The sequence below is a fragment of the Choloepus didactylus genome, chromosome 25, assembly GCF_015220235.1.
Source record: "Choloepus didactylus isolate mChoDid1 chromosome 25, mChoDid1.pri, whole genome shotgun sequence".
Lineage (NCBI taxonomy): Eukaryota > Metazoa > Chordata > Mammalia > Pilosa > Megalonychidae > Choloepus > Choloepus didactylus.
In genome coordinates, this window is record NC_051331.1 from 9,408,760 (window position 1) to 9,424,664 (window position 15,905).

Below are 15,905 nucleotides of genomic sequence, written 5' to 3' on the forward strand. Positions count from 1 at the left end.
TGTTGAAGCTGAATTCTTGCCCTGTGTGCTCTTTACTTATAAACTATCATCTGTCCCTATGCTCTTATTTGAGTGGGAGGTTACCTGATGAAGCCCAAACCAATTGAATCATGACCTGATAAGTCTCAGGCCTTTCCTAATGGAGAGCATAGGTTTCAGTTGTAAAGAGATCAACCCATGAAAACTGGTGCCCAACCTGGTGCTCAAGACAAGAGTAATTTATATTTTGTACCTTGGTTAATTTTCCCTAGGGACTTTAGCCACTAGCAAATTCTTGAAGATTCCAAGGACTTTTGGCTTGACTGTGAATCTATTTCCTAATTTTTTTTACCATCTAGATCTTTTACTATCCATGGATACATGTCCTTTGCAGTGGGTAACTAATTTATTGGGATATTTAACAACTTAAAAAAATAGATCTGTATATTTTATGTTTTTATTGGCTTCAGTTATTTGACATACGTTTTTAAAATTGTTTTGTGCACGTGCAAATTAGTAAATCATTCTTTAAGTCTGTGCAGGCAGGTGTCTCTGCCCTTTGTGCTGACGTTTGCAGTGGGAGAGGCACTATTTGCTACTAAATATTTTGCTTTCTGTAGGATGGCACCCAAGGCTGTCCAGCACTGCTATCTGATAGGGACTTGGTTTCTCAATTGTGTGCCACTGTCCCCCTATTTCTGCAATACAGTAGGACATGTGGGGAATTCAAAGTAAACTGTTTCTCATATGAATTCACAAGTTGTTGCCACTGTCCTTGGGCAAGCAGGCCATTCTTGGTCTACAGTGTCAAACTGTTTGACAAAAAAGCCACTGGTCCTATATTTTTCAAAAAGGCTTGTACAAGTAACTTGTAGGTTATGCCCTGCTTTTCATGGACAGATAGGTTAAATTTTCTCATGGGATCAGGGAGCCCAAGGCTGGAGCTGATATTAATTTGCCTTTAAACTTTGAAAGCCAATTGTACATTCTCAGGTCCATTTTAAAGGTCATTTTGTCATTTTCCCTTATGTCCAGATATAGAGGTTTGGCAGTCCCATCAAAAATTTGATATTTACAGTTAACAATAGCCAGTTATACTTAAGAATCCTGATTTTCTTTTTGTTTTTTGGTTGGCCACTTGCCAAAGGGCTGAGCCTACAAAGTCTCTTGTGGCACTTTACTCCCTTAACATTTCTGGACAAGACTTGCATTTTTGAAATTTTGTGGTAACATAATTACACCACTGTTTTATTTCTATGCCAAGTTCTTCTCATTGAATACAAAGATTTTGTGAGTCTTTATTGGGAGGCAATAAATAGCATTCTTTAAAGTTAAACTAAGTATTTGCATCAGAAATATTGATGAGGAGAGTATACAGATTCGGTACTGTGGGATGTGTATTTTATAACATTGGATTTATAACTCTTCAATTCTAGACAAATTTCTAAATTTGAGTTCCTGGTGTTATTAGTCCTTATTCTAAAATCTTTTTAATTGGTGGCAAAAATGTTCTTTCTTCTCTTCATCTAAGTGAACATTCCTTAAAAATGTTGGAATCATGTTCAGCCACAATCTTAATGTGACTTCTTATATATCTCCGGCTCACCTGGAGGATATTTCACAGCTCTTCTTCCTTAAGCAGTTGTGGCTTGCCTGGATCTTTCAATGCAGTTTGTAGGCCTCCTCCTAGAGTTGGAACTTGTAAATTAATTTGAGAGAGAGAGAGAGAGAGACATAAAGAAATTTGTAACTCTACTGACATTTTTCCAATTTGGCATTGCTGATGCTGTGAGAAGTGTTGGAAAGAAAGCTGTACCTGACAGAGAATAAATGTTCACCCATGTGGAGAATAAAAGAATTTATTCATCATCTTGCAAGAACTAGTGCACAACCAAAATGTGGTGGCTGGCACGTGGAACAATAGAAAGCAGCACAATTTATCTCTAAGCCTGGCAGGCAGATCTCTCCCATTTCCCCATTGGCTGGGTATTTCAGCCTTTCCTAGAGGCCTAAATAACTCAAGTGAGTCCCATTCCCCACAATTTTACCTACATAAGGAGCTGGCACCAATTCTAGGCTTAGGTCAGAGGCCCTCTCCTCCCCCCAACTGTGGAGCCAGTTTGAGCTAGTTTTGTTTAGTATCCATTTCCCTACTCATCCTCACCTTTATGTGAAAGCTAAACTTAACCCCTTTCTTACAGAAGTATCAGCAATTTCCGACATGCCCATAACAAGGACTGCTTCCTTTTAAGTACAATTAAGTCTCCTGTTTACCAGAAAATTTACTAATTTAATGTTCTTCCCACCTGGAACACAAGGTTCTTTGTGGGTGATTGGGATGGTTTACAAATGGGTGGAAACTGCTTCCAGGCCCCATCACTAAAGGTCACTGCCCTAGTCCCCTGTCAGATGTGGACACTGGGTTGCTGGAGTCCCTTGTTCACCTTTGCATCAAGTTGGGCCATTCCCATTTCCCACAGCCCTCCCCCAGCAATACGCATATACTGGGGACCCAGTACTTTTTACCTTTGGCAGACTCCTTTTACTGATGAAAGTTTTACCCAGGACTGTTTTTAAGACATTAGAATTCCAGTTAGCTTTTTAGGTGGTAGCTTTCTTCTGTCCTTTCCTTGAGCTTCATCATGATTACACAACACTTTAAATGTAATTTTCACTGGATTGGTAACTTAAGTCCGCCTTAACTTTCCATAATTTCTGACAAATGTTGGGAGCACTCTGACAAATGAAGGACTGATTTACATTGCATTGATTTATTGGGTCCTCTGGGCTTATATTAGTAAATTTAAGGTAAACTTCAAATAATCATTGTAAAAATATTGATGGATTTTCACCTGGCTGTTAGACAACCTCCTGAATTTATTAAAGTTATTTTGTTTAGGAACTCCATTTCTTAGTCTCACAATTATGCATGCTTTATAGTGATCTAATTTTGTTCTGCCAGCTTGTTTACTTGGGTCCCAATAGGGGTCTACTTGTGGAATAGCCACATTTCCTGGTGCATGAACTGGATTTTCTGGTTTATCATTGGTTAAAGATCCCTTTTAATTCTAATTCTTCTTTCTTCTGAGGTTAAAGCAACTTAACAAAGTTTGTATAACAGCCCACTTAAGATTATGCATTACAAAAAATAAGTTAAACAAGTTTTTCATTTTCCTGGGATCCTCTTGATAACAGGGACCCAATTTTTCCAAATGTGTAGATCTGAGGTTGAGAAAGGAATTTGCTCATACATTGTATCTATTTCAGCTGCGCTTGTGGGAAAAGACACTGTCCCTGCCCTTGCCCTCCAGAGATAGAGACACCCTGCCTGAAGTTCACATCACTCATGATATGAGGTGGGAAGGCCATTTCAGGAGAATTCATAGGCATGAGGGGCTTGTTCTCAGGTTTCTGACAAGGTGCCAGAGGGAGAGGAAGAGGAGGTAGTGGCCAAGTTGAAGGCTCTGGTGGGGAAGGAAAGGGAAGTGCAAAAACTGCAACTCTACCAGGAGGGGGAGGGGGAGCATGGGACCCACAAGCATGGGCCTAGAAATCCTGGTCACTAACATTTCTGCCTGGAGTTCAAACGCCTCAACAACCTGGGCCTGGGAATCTTAACCAGCACTGTTTTATACTGGGGACTAGGGCTTTCATTTATTTGCTCTGGAGCTTTTAAGGAGAGGCTAGGGGGTTGGCTGGTGGTTAAAACTCCATGCAGGAAACATTCTCCCAGGAACTTTTTATTCTGAAATACAGCCATGAAATACGGCACATATGGAATTTTATCTTATTTGTTCATTCTTTTACAAAATACATTAGTTGTAAAACAACATATTTTATTGATCCCTAGCTTGGCCACTTGTGGCCATCCTCTAATTTATACTGAGGCTAGCTTATTTTGAATAAAATTTGTATGCTTTTTTTTTTTTGTCATGGGCTCTACCCAAATTGTTTTAATATTTAAGAATGCTATTTAAAGGTTCAATCTTATTTTTCTTAGATTTCTCACTTATGTTGTTTCCCATTTTTAAGAACACATTTTTCAGATAACTTGACATAAAACACGATGAGACATAACTAACAAAACAAAAACTTAATGAAAACACAAAAAGAAGACCAGTAATCAATGCCAACTCCTAGGCAACCAATTCTCAATGGCTTCATGTGCCACCGAGCACCCAAATAACAAAAACCTAAGACCCAAATTCAGTGACCTCCCCTAATGCCAGGGGCTGCTTCCTGCCAAACCAAGTCTCAATGGCTAATCCCCCATGCCTGGGGCTGCACCCACCACAGACAGCTTTGGTATAAATTTATGTGCCTCTGAGCGCCCAAACCAAGCGTGGTCTCCCACTTACAGGTCCAGGAGTTTATGCGTCAGTGAAGAAGAAACAAACAGCTCAGAAACAGAAGATGAGACCAAGAACCAGCGAATGAGACCAAGGCTTGCACAAGCACACCAGGCGCCCACACTCACTCACCAAACCTGTTTTCCGCGGCAGCAGCAGCCCTTGGGGTCCTGGGGGCCGGGGGGGCTAGAAACCCTCTCGTCCAGCTCTCGGAGGTGAGTCTCTCTGTCGGCCACGGAGCTGAGGCTCCCGAATGTCCCACCTCGGGGGTCCAGGAACCCACAGAGCAGAACGTTGTTCAGACCTTGTGTCCCGCGTTCAGCACCAAGACTGGGGAAGGGGCACTTCCGGGATCCGGGTCATCACTCGGCGCAGCCAAATGACGTCACACCGCACCAGGCTGAGGAGGAAAATGGGGTTAATTTACACTGGTCGGAGGACAGGGGGGGATTTTCTGAATCAGTCTCCTCCAAGTGAGTCTTCAATTGTCTAAACCCATTAGAGACAAAAAGAACTAATCATCCTAGTTAACACATAACAGGAGAATTTCAGTAGTTTATCCTACTTTATCTAGGATTTGCACTGGGAAAGCTGCCTTGCAGTCTAGGGAGATAGAGGAAAGGCTGATTTCTATCTGGGAGGTTTCAGACAATAGATTAAAGCTTATTTAGGTTTTTGGGCAGACTGACATTTACATATTGCTCTAGAGTGTTTATAGAATGTGCACCATGTAGCCAGAGGTATGGTTAATTTTTTGCAGTATTTCATCATTCTGGTATGAACCAAATGCATATGCATGTATGAGCAATGAAAAATGAATTATGTAATTTTAGTGAATCCTTACACATGCATTTACATACGCATTTAAAACTAGCATTGCACGACATAAAGAAGGATGGTAAAATCCATGCCAAAAATTTATTTTTTTTTTACTTTTCTTTATTTAGAAAGAAAATATATAGCAAATAAAAAGTTGTGAGAGAGACTGCAGAATAAATGAAATAGCTTTTATATTTTAGTATCTTTAATGGCACTTTTCTCCTACTTTTTTGCAAGGTGCCTCACATTTTTATTTTGCACTGCATTCTGTCAGTTGTGTAGCCAGCCCTGCCTCCCTGCCATGGTGATTGGTTCAAAATGGGCATATGGTTTATTCCATGCCAATGAGACTGAGACCATGATTGCTTTTTTTTCTGGAGCAAGGAAACATGTTAACTGAGAATATATATATATATCAGAAGCTGCTGGTGATCATTTGCTGTATCACTATAAAAACAACCCAGAAGCCAGCTAAGCCCAGAGATGGAAATGTTTCCTGATAGCATCATCTGAGCACCTGAGAACAGCCAGTCCTAACCATAAGTTCCTTTTTTGCTCAAAACAACTGGGATCAAGTTTCTGTTATTTGCACCAAAACATTCCTGCTATTATAATCCCCATGCCCAAAGGTCTTTGCTCTGTCCCTGCTCCCTTTGCCTATGTAATAAAGGTGATACTGAGGAGTTTTGGCATTCATGTCAGACCCATTTTGCCAGTATGCAAACTGCGCAACCAACACATTCTGGCCAACCCAGACTTCTCTTGGCTATACCTTCTTATCAGGGCCTTATTTTCACAACCCCCTTCTCCACCTAGAGACCCTATATCCACATTGATATAGATGCAAATCCACATCCTGTCCTTCAGTGCCTAGCTGGAATTTTCTTTATCCAGAAAGACATCCTTGTTTCTTCTCTAAACCATTGCTTTAGAATTTGTTACAAATAAACATTTGCTGTTATAATAATTATCCATCTCTCCTCGCTAAAGTAGATATGTTTCAAATGTATCTATCTTCAAATTTTTTATGGTGCCTAGCACATGTAATAGTAGATACTTGCTACTCAATAAGCATTAGTTGAATTGAATTCAAATTGAAGGCAAGGAACAACAGAGGAAAATTCAAACTACTCAAGAAGGCGGGAAGAAGAAGAAGTCTTGAGTTGGGTTGGTCCTCTGAAGTAGGCTATTTTATGTCATTCTCAGTGTGACGGTTCTCCTGGCTGTGGCAGTACATAAATGACATTAAAGTGTCTTGTTATGCATTCCTGCTTATAAGCAGAGTGTGAAATGGATTTAAGCCATTCCACATCCTACCCACCTTTTCCATCTTGCCCAACTTTTACTCACATGTTCTCCCCAGTGAATGTTACAAGGAGACAAACTACAAACCTCTGCTCTTAGTTTTTCATGTCACAGTTATCCACTTTTTTTGGCAAAAACTAGCAGTTGGTTATAGAAAGTCTCATGTTGTACTCTAAAGGTCTTCATATTTAACAGAACCATAAATTCAATGACAGCAAAATCATACCATCTCATTTTCTTCTATCTTTCCCTCTCCTTTACTTCTGGAACATAGAAATCCTCCAAAAAGCACTAGTCAAAGTTTTGTCCTTGGGAAAAGAAATGTAGAAATCTGCAGGCTTATGAGAGATCTGTGTGTAGATATCCTGAGGTGGGTTGAGGGACGTGGCTGGGACACTGACAACATCTGCTAAGGGTCCTGTAATATGGACATGACATACTGCTTCCATACAAATATTTATTGTGCATCTGCTATGTGCTAGGCTTTTTGCTAGATATCTAAGATACAATGTTGAAATTAACAGAAAAATATCTCTACTATAATGGATGTTTCAGATTACTGGAAAGATATATGTAAACTAAAAATTTGAACAAGTATATATATATGGCATGTTTTATGAAGTTCAGGGTGTAATACATCTATATAATGATGCTTTGAGATTTAAGGAAGGTTTCACAGCAGAAGTGAGGTTTGAGATGGAGCCTGAAAGATAAAGGATATTGGTAGATGCTTGGAAGTTTTTTTAAAAAAATAGAAATACAGCTGAAGGACAAAGATAAAAGGAGAACAGTAGCAGGCAGTAAGGCTAGAAAAGCAAGCAGGGGCCAGATTCAGGGTCTTCTGAGCTATGTTTAAAATTGTAGTCTTTATCATAAGATCAATGGAAAGTCATGGAAAGGCTTTAATAAGGAATATGGAGGCAAGAAAAACAATTTATGTTCTGAAAAATTATTCTGCCTAGCTTGTAGGACTGACCTGAAGAAGCACTTGAGTGGGTGGGGGCAGCTCCTTTTAGGGTCCATAAGTGGTTCAGCAGAGTAACATTGGTACCTGATCCTAGACAGTCATAGCATTAGGAAGTATATGAACTGAAATATAATTGATAGGACTTGGTGATGATTAGATATGGGAGAAAGAGTATCTCCTTCAGCTTCTACTTCTGGAGTTTGCTCACTGGAGCCCCATAATGTACCCAGACCATAAAACATGCCATCCCCCCTGCACCACCACCACCACCACCACACACACACACACAAAATTCACTTACCTAAGTAAGGGAAAAATTATTTCACTTTGGACATGCCATTGAGCCAACCAAGTAGAGATGCTGAGCAAGCATTTGTGAGATTAGCAGCTAACAGGAGGGGGCCAGTACATGCAAATCTAGCATATTCACATTTAATTGACCACTAAAGCCCCAGCCATAGTTGGAATTGCCTGGGAAGAGAATATAGTTTAGAAGAGCTCTTTGAACAACTTGATTGCCCACAACTGAAACCCAACATTTAGCTGCAAATCAATTTCTCCTATGAATATTTATGTAAATATTTTTGAGTTATTTTTATATGTAACTAGGAATGACAGTGCTTTGGGGGCTCTGTCTTTTGTTTTCTTTTTCACATTGGTTTGACTTCCCAATCTCTTAGAGGTAATTTTGTTGTTATCTCTGACATAATTTCCACTGCACACAACACATAAGCAAGTCTCACACATTTTAAAAATCTATGATAAAGATTAAGATTAATGCAGCTTGAATTATTTTAATTTTTAAAAATCCATTTGACAGTGATCTGAAGTAAGTAGCTCCCTTCAGAACCTAATAATTACCTAGTGAGCCATAATGGGAAATAACATTAAATGGAATGAAGGCACAGAATTGTCAATAAAAAAAAATCCAGAAACAAAACAACTGCTTGCTTTAGGTAAATAAAGTGAAAGGTGAAAAAAGAAAAACCTTTTTTTACAGGTGTGCAAAAAAAAATACATATCAAACGGATGGTCTATATCTTACCTCCTTATAGTATAGGGGAGAAAATATATATATATATATGTATATGTATATATATGTGTATATATATATATATATAAATGATGTTAAGTGATTTTCCCCAAAGTCACAGAATCAGTAATGACCAGAGCCATCATTCGCATCAGGTGGGTCTTGCAGAGACCAGGGCTGTCTTCATGACCCTCCCCCATCTTTATTCCCTGTGAGTTCCTCTGTTAAAATGAGTCTCTGCTCTATCATGTAGATTAACTGAAGGGTCATTATTCTAAATACGAAAGAGGTGTGAAATGGGAGGCTTATATTTGTATTTTTCTGTTATCCCCACCTGTTTCTCAGTTCATTTAAAAAACAATAATGACTCTTCTGAACCCTGAGGGCTGTCGGGAAGAAGGTCGGTGCTGTGTGGAGCCACGGGGAGGTCAGCCTGTGTGCCAGGTGCATGCATTCCACACCTGCTCTCAAAGTGGGGTGGGGGCGGGGGCCCAAGATATTTTCAAACTTTCTTGGGGGTTGGTTTCTGCCTGGGAAGTTACTGAGTGGTGTTTTTGTCACTTTAAAATCTCTAAGTTTTCTCATGTCTCCTAGAATAAATATTAATTGCTTGCTAGGCTCACTCAAAGCACTTTGTTCAATATGAAACTTCAGGTAACTCAGAGCCTCACGGCTTGTCCACTGACATTATCATATGCTAAGGATTGTTAGTATGATCCCCACTTCTTTACCCTCCTCACACACATGGTATTCTGAACAAACTATTGCTGTCAGTTAACATTTGTTTTTTAATTAAATTCAGTTTTATTGAAATACATTCACACACCATACAATCATCCATGATATACAATCCACTGTCCACAGTATGATAACATAGTTATGCATTCATCACCACAATCTATCTCTGAACATTTTCCTTACCTCAGAAAGAACCAGAACAAGAATAAAAAATAAAAGTGAAAAAAGAACACCCAAATCATCCCCCCATCCCACCCCATTTGTCCTTTAGTTTTTATCCCCATTCCTCCACTCATCCATACACTAGATAAAGGGGGTGTGATCCACAAGGTCTTCACAATCACACTGTCACCCCTTGTAATCTACATTATTATATAATTGTCTTCAGGAGTCCAGACTGCTGGGTTGGAGTTTGGTAGTTTCAGGTATTTACTTCTAGCTATTCCAATACATTAAAGCCTAAGAGGTGTTATCTATATAGTGCATAAGAATGTCCACCAGAGTGACCTCTCGACTCCATTTGGAATCTCTCAGCCACTGAAACTGCTTCGTCTCATTTTGCATCCCCCTTTTGGTCAAGAAGATACTCTCAGTCCCATGTCAGTTAACATTTGATGCAGAAAAATTTCTGTCTTGACTACTTCTCACTTCATTTCCATTATTTTATTGTTATTATTATTTAAATGTTCTCCTAGCATAGAATAAACAAATATACTTCTCAGTAATCCTTTTGTAGTCATTCTGAGAATGCTGTTTACCTCCATTGCTAGGTAATAGGAATGCCTGGGTGATTTTTGCCCCCTACTGCCAGCGCATCCCAGTCTTCTTTTGCCAAAAGCAAACCAAGCAGTTGGAATATTTGAAGGTTAAAGTGTGAGCTCTTTAAGAAAAAGCATATGGGGGAAAAGGAGAGAGAAAAAATATATGCATAGCAAGAATAACTGTGACTCTCCCCACCTAGAGTTTTTGCACATAATATATACACATGAAAAACATTTCTTCAGTGCTGACTAATCACTTTGCCGATCACTTGCATTATTTCATTAAATCCTCAACCCCCCAAAAAGAAACTATAAAACTAAAAATAATAAAAAATAACTCCATAAGAATGAGGACCTTATCTGTCTCATTCACAGTGATTCACTAGAATATCTTATGCTTTAGTACAGATAACAGCAAACAAGAAATTACAAATTTATCACTTTATGAAAAGAGAAAGAACTAAGGAAAAATACTTCAAAGAGACCTAAGGCATTCTAATACATGCATCAGTGTCTTCAGAGTTCAGTTAGCACAACTAAATTTCCAAGTGGCCCTCATCTCTAGTTGCACACTTGGACTGGATGAGGACTAGATTCTGGAAGTGGAAACCTGACCTACATCTTTGATGCCATCTCTGCATAGTCTGTTTACCCTGAACCAAAGTGGAAAATGGTGTTTCAAGAAGCTGAAGATTGGAACCAACCATGATATCTTCGAAGACAGGACTGATCAACTGAGCTATGGTGCTTCCCCACAGAATGAGCACTTTTTGTCTTAGGCTGTGTGGTAAGTGGTGCTACAGGGGCACTGCAAGGCTGGAGGAGGAAAAAGATTCCTGTGCATGTCATCCCAGGAACACTTCCTCACCACAGCAGGGGCAATTTCTTCCTGTAGCAGCAGCTAAATCTAGTTGACAGTTATCTCCACCCTTGCAGAACTAGCTTCATCGTCCTGAACACTTCCCCACAGATGCTAGATCTCCCCTGGGGTTTGTCCTCTAAGTTCAGAGACACTAGCACTAGCTGAGCAGAGCCCTCTCTTTGCAAGTTTGGGTTTCAGCAAAGTGGGGCCACTTTTTTACATTTCTAAGTTTTAACTGCACCAAAATCTTTTTGTTCTCTCAGCCTTAGTGGTGATGACTGCTTCCTGCAGTTGCTTCCTCTGTGGTGCTTTAGAGTTCCTTTTATCCTCTCAGTTACCTAGTTAGCCAGTTTACACCTAGTTAAGAATCTTTGTATTACATTATCTATATTTAAAAAAACAATAATGAGAAAGTAATTTCACAGGTTATATCCATGGGTGAGTCTGTTCATTAGGCTATATCAGCCATTTTTCAGGGTTCTTTGACTCAACCCAGCTGTAATGTGTAACTGGCTCTTATAGGGCTAAATACACGCAACTTGAAGGAGCAGACTCAATAAATTCTTGATTTTGAATATACTCTTTGGTGTGAATGAACTGGAGGACAAGACATGTTAAATACTACATACAAAGGGACAGATAGAGAAAAGAATGGAAAAATATGAGCAGGGACTCAGAGAACTGAATGATAGCATGAAGTTCATGAATATACATGTTATAAGTGACCCAGAAGGAGAAGAGAAGGGAAAAGTGGCAGAAAGTATAATAGAGGAAAGAATCAATGAAAATTATCCAACTCTTATGAAAGACATAAAATTACAGGTCCAAGAAGCACAGTGTACTCCAAACAGAGTTGATCCAAATAGAACTACTCCAAGAGATTTACTAACAAGATTTTCAAATGTCAAAGACAAAGACAGAATTCTGAATGCAGCAAGAGAAAATCAATCCTTCACATACAAGGGAAGCTAAAAATGACCAAGTGCAGATCTCTCAGCAGAAACCATGGATGCAAGATGGCAGGAGTATGATATATTCAAGATACTGAAAGAGAAAAACTGCAATCCAAGAATCCTATATCTGGTTAAACTGTCCTTCAGAAATGAAGAAGAGTTTAAAATATTTACAGATAAACAGACACTGAGAGATTTTGTGAGCAGGAGACTCCCTTTACAGGAAATACTAGAATGAGTGCTACTGACAGATAGGAAAAGACAGGAGAGAGCAGTTTGGAGAGGAGTGTAGAAATGAAGAGATCAGTAGACAGAAAGTGTTTATTGATTGGGCATTTGATGTAGAAGGAGTATAGAATGGCCTGGAGGAGTGTCTGTATAGATCCAGAAATTGATAGCACAGTACTGTGTGATGGTAGCCAAAGGTAATTACACTGAAAAAAGATGACTGTGAACACATTTGAAAGAGGAGGGTTAGGGGTATGTATGACACCAGAAGGAAAGATGGAAGATAAAGATTGGGACTGTAAAACATAGTGAAACTTAGAATGGTCAATGAATGTGATTAAATGTACAAGTAGAATAATGTGTTTGCATGAGGGAGCACCAAGAAGGAATGAAGTTGTGAGGTATGCAACTAAACAAATGGACCATGAAGATGGTAGATTGAGTGAATAAGCCAGAAATGAAAAGACAATCATTGTTCTGCCTCACAAATATGGACTAATAATAATGTGCAAGCTCTGAGAATTGAGTCCGGGAGCATGGGTGATGAGGACAGGGCTTGAGTAAGGGTTCCTAGACTGTGAGCTCTTGCAGCAGTCACATCTATTCATGAGTTGTAACAGTTATTTCTAAAGTGTGACATTCTGAACTGTTTGTGTGTGACATGGTCAGTCCCTGAAGATTTGAGGGTCTCTGTGATGCCTAGGACTCAGAAACAGAGTTCAGCAGCCATGAATTTTGGCACTGCCCCCAAGAATCAACTGTCAAAGAGATTGAAAAGGAGATCAGACCTTGATTGGAGGTATGAATGAAATGGACTTGGTTGAGATCGGGGTAGATCAGACTAAAGGGTAGACAGTGATACTACTGATACTACCTGTGTTTTAAAATTTGGCTTCTCTGTGGGACCAAAGGAAGAGATGTTTATTTGTTGCAAAATCTACATCTTCTGTAGCACACTATATAATTTAACTTATATGGTCAGTTTACTCAAATATTGTAATTACATGGAAGCTTGACTAGAAAGTGAGTTCTTGTTGGTTTGTACAGGTTAGCATGAAGCCCTGATATGACGCAGAGTAACTTGGGCAGAGAATAAAAAGTATTTGCAAAACTCACTTCAGTGACTGGGGAAAATGTAGAAATATTAAACCTCCCCATGGGGAATTCCTGATATTCTCACAAGCATTAGTGACTACCAGCTTGGTGGGTGGAGACCTCAATTTAGGGGCTTGCACTTATGAAGCTTGTTAGTGCATAGAAGAGGCTACATCTACTCATAATTGTGCCCAGGAGTCACTCCCAAAGGGCCTCTTTTGTTGCTTAGATGTGGCATGTCTCTCTAAGCTAACTTGGCAGGTGAGCTCACTGCAATCCCCTCTACGTGGGACATGAATCCCAGGGATGTAAATGTCCCTGGCAATGTGGGCAGTGACTCCCAGGGATGATCCTAGAGCCAGCAATGTGTGATTTAGAAAGTCTTCTGGACCAAAATAGGGAAGAGAAATGAAACAAGATAAAGATTCATTGGTTGAGAGATTTCAAGTGGAGTAGAGAGGTCATTCTGGAGGTAACTCTTATGCCTTATATAGATCTCCCTCTTTAGTTTTTAGTTTATCAGAATAATTAGAAGGAAATACATGAAACTGTTGAACTGTAATCCAGTATCCTTGATCCTTGAAGGTGAGCATGTAACTATGAAAAAGTGTATAGAATCAGATCTCCCAGTGTTCAGCTTCTATAAAACATGACATATTTCTAAGCCTCAAGCAAAGGATCTTTTATACTGAGAACAGTTCATACCTGAAGAGGTTATTTTAAGGCAGGCTTTATGTCCTTATTTCAAAGACTATAGATAAAGGGGTCCAGCGTGGGAGTGACCAACCATGCACATTGCTCAGGCTATTGCTCTTGCCCTTGAGATTTGGGTGTCAGCAGAACTAAAATACACTCCAAGAACTGTACCATAAAACAGGCACACTATTGAGAAGAGAGACCCATAAGTGGAAAACATTATATACTTGCCTCCAGCTGTTGAAATCCTCAAAACAAAGGACAAAATCTTAGAGTAAGAGAAAAGGATCCCAGTGAGTGGAATAACACGTGCAAGTCCAGCTGCAAAATATATCACAATGTCATTGAGAAAAGTGTCAGAACAAGGAAGTTGGAGTTCCTGGGAAAGTTCACAGACAAAGTGGGAGATTTCCAACTCTCTACAAAAAGACAATCACAAAATCATTAAGTCATGTAAAAGAGAGTGCAGAGCACTCAATAACCAGGATGCCACCAGCAGGAGATGACAGAGCCAGGGATGCATGATGACCGTGTAGTGCAGGGGTTGGCAGATGGCCACGAAGTGGTCATAGGCCATCACAGCCAGGAGGAAGTTGTCTAATACTGCAAAAAGCATGGAAAAATACATCTGGGTGAGGCAATTTTCATAACTTATGATTTTGCTCTCCATCTGTGTCTTCAGCAGCATCTTTGGGACTGTGGTAGAGGTGAAACAAATATCTTTAAAAAACAGGTTAGTGAGGAAGAGGTACATGGGTGTGTGGAGGTGGGAGTCAGAGAAGATGGCCAGGATGATGAGCAGGTTCCCAATGAAAGTGGCCAGATACATTGGCAGGAACAGCCCATGTAGTAGTGGCTGCACTTCTGTATCTTTGGAGAGTTCCAGGAAGATAAATTCTAATACATGTTTTTGGTTTTTTGGTTCCATGTAGTTGACTAAACTGCTGGAAATGAGCCCAGAGCAATGCAAATTTAGCCACAAGCAGGTATCAGCAAATTAACATAAATATCACAGTTTGTATGGTAAACAGATTAAATTAATTAAATCTTATTTGCTGTTTAGAGATCTAGTGCCATTTATCTGAAAATATCAAGGTAAATAAATGTTCCTGCTTCTCCATTATGCTGTTGCTGACTAGCCATCCTTGTGCACAACTGTAAACTTTTTGCCAAGGCAATATTTCCTACTACAAACTATCTTAGAATTAATTTTATTCAACAAACTATTTCACCAGTTATTTTGTAACATATGATGAAAAGTTGACGTAACGGATATTGGTGGTGGTACCATACTATTTTCAACATTTCAATATTTTCAATATTACCAAATTTCATTGTTGAAAATGGTTAAAGATGGGAAATTTTAACCTGCATATAACTTACTACAATAAAATGTTTCAAATAATTAACTAATTAATTAGAGTTATTATATCTTCATGGACTAGAACACACAATATTCTAAGATGCCATTCTTTCCCAATCTGATCTAAACATTAAATCAGTCCCATTCTAAATTCCAGTACTTACAGTTTTTTGATATTGACAAACTAATTTTAAAGATTATATGGATAAGTAAAAGACCTAGATTGCCAAAACAATACTGAAGAAAAAGGACAAAGTTGGAGGATCTATTGCCATATTTCAAGTCTAAATACAAAGACACAATAATCAACAGTGTTGTGTTGTTGAAATATGAACATAGGCTAAAGTTAGAGAACCCAGAAACAGACCCATTCAAATGCAGTCAACTGATCTTTCCCAAAGGAGCAGGAGCAATTCAATGGAGAAAGTACGGTTTTTAAAACAATCAGTGCTGGAACAATGGGATGCACAAATTCCAAAAAAAAAAAGGAATTAGTCACATATTGTATAAATTTCACAAAAATTAAATCCAAATGGATCATACACTTAAAAATAAAATGAAGAAGAATAAAACTTCTAGAATAAAATATACAAGAAAATCTAGGGATCCATGGTTTGGTGATGGGTTTTTAGACATAGCACTGAATGCATGAACCATGAGAAAAGAAAATTATGAGATGGATTTTAATAAAATTTAAAACTTCTGTTCCATAAAGACATTGACAAGAGAATGAAAAGAAAGTCCACAGACTTGATGA

The 15,905-nt window shown here is 39.0% G+C and overlaps 1 protein-coding gene across 1 annotated transcript in view; it reads left to right on the plus strand.

Moving 5' to 3' along the window:
- Positions 1 to 3,313: 3,313 nt before the first annotated feature.
- Positions 3,314 to 15,905, plus strand: part of LOC119520540 (zinc finger protein 596-like) — a 344,477-nt gene continuing 331,885 nt past the window's right edge. The window contains exon 1 of the mRNA XM_037818470.1: positions 3,314 to 3,335. Coding sequence (XP_037674398.1) covers positions 3,331 to 3,335 — 5 coding nt within the window. The 5' untranslated portion in view covers positions 3,314 to 3,330. The remainder of the gene's footprint in view (positions 3,336 to 15,905) is intronic.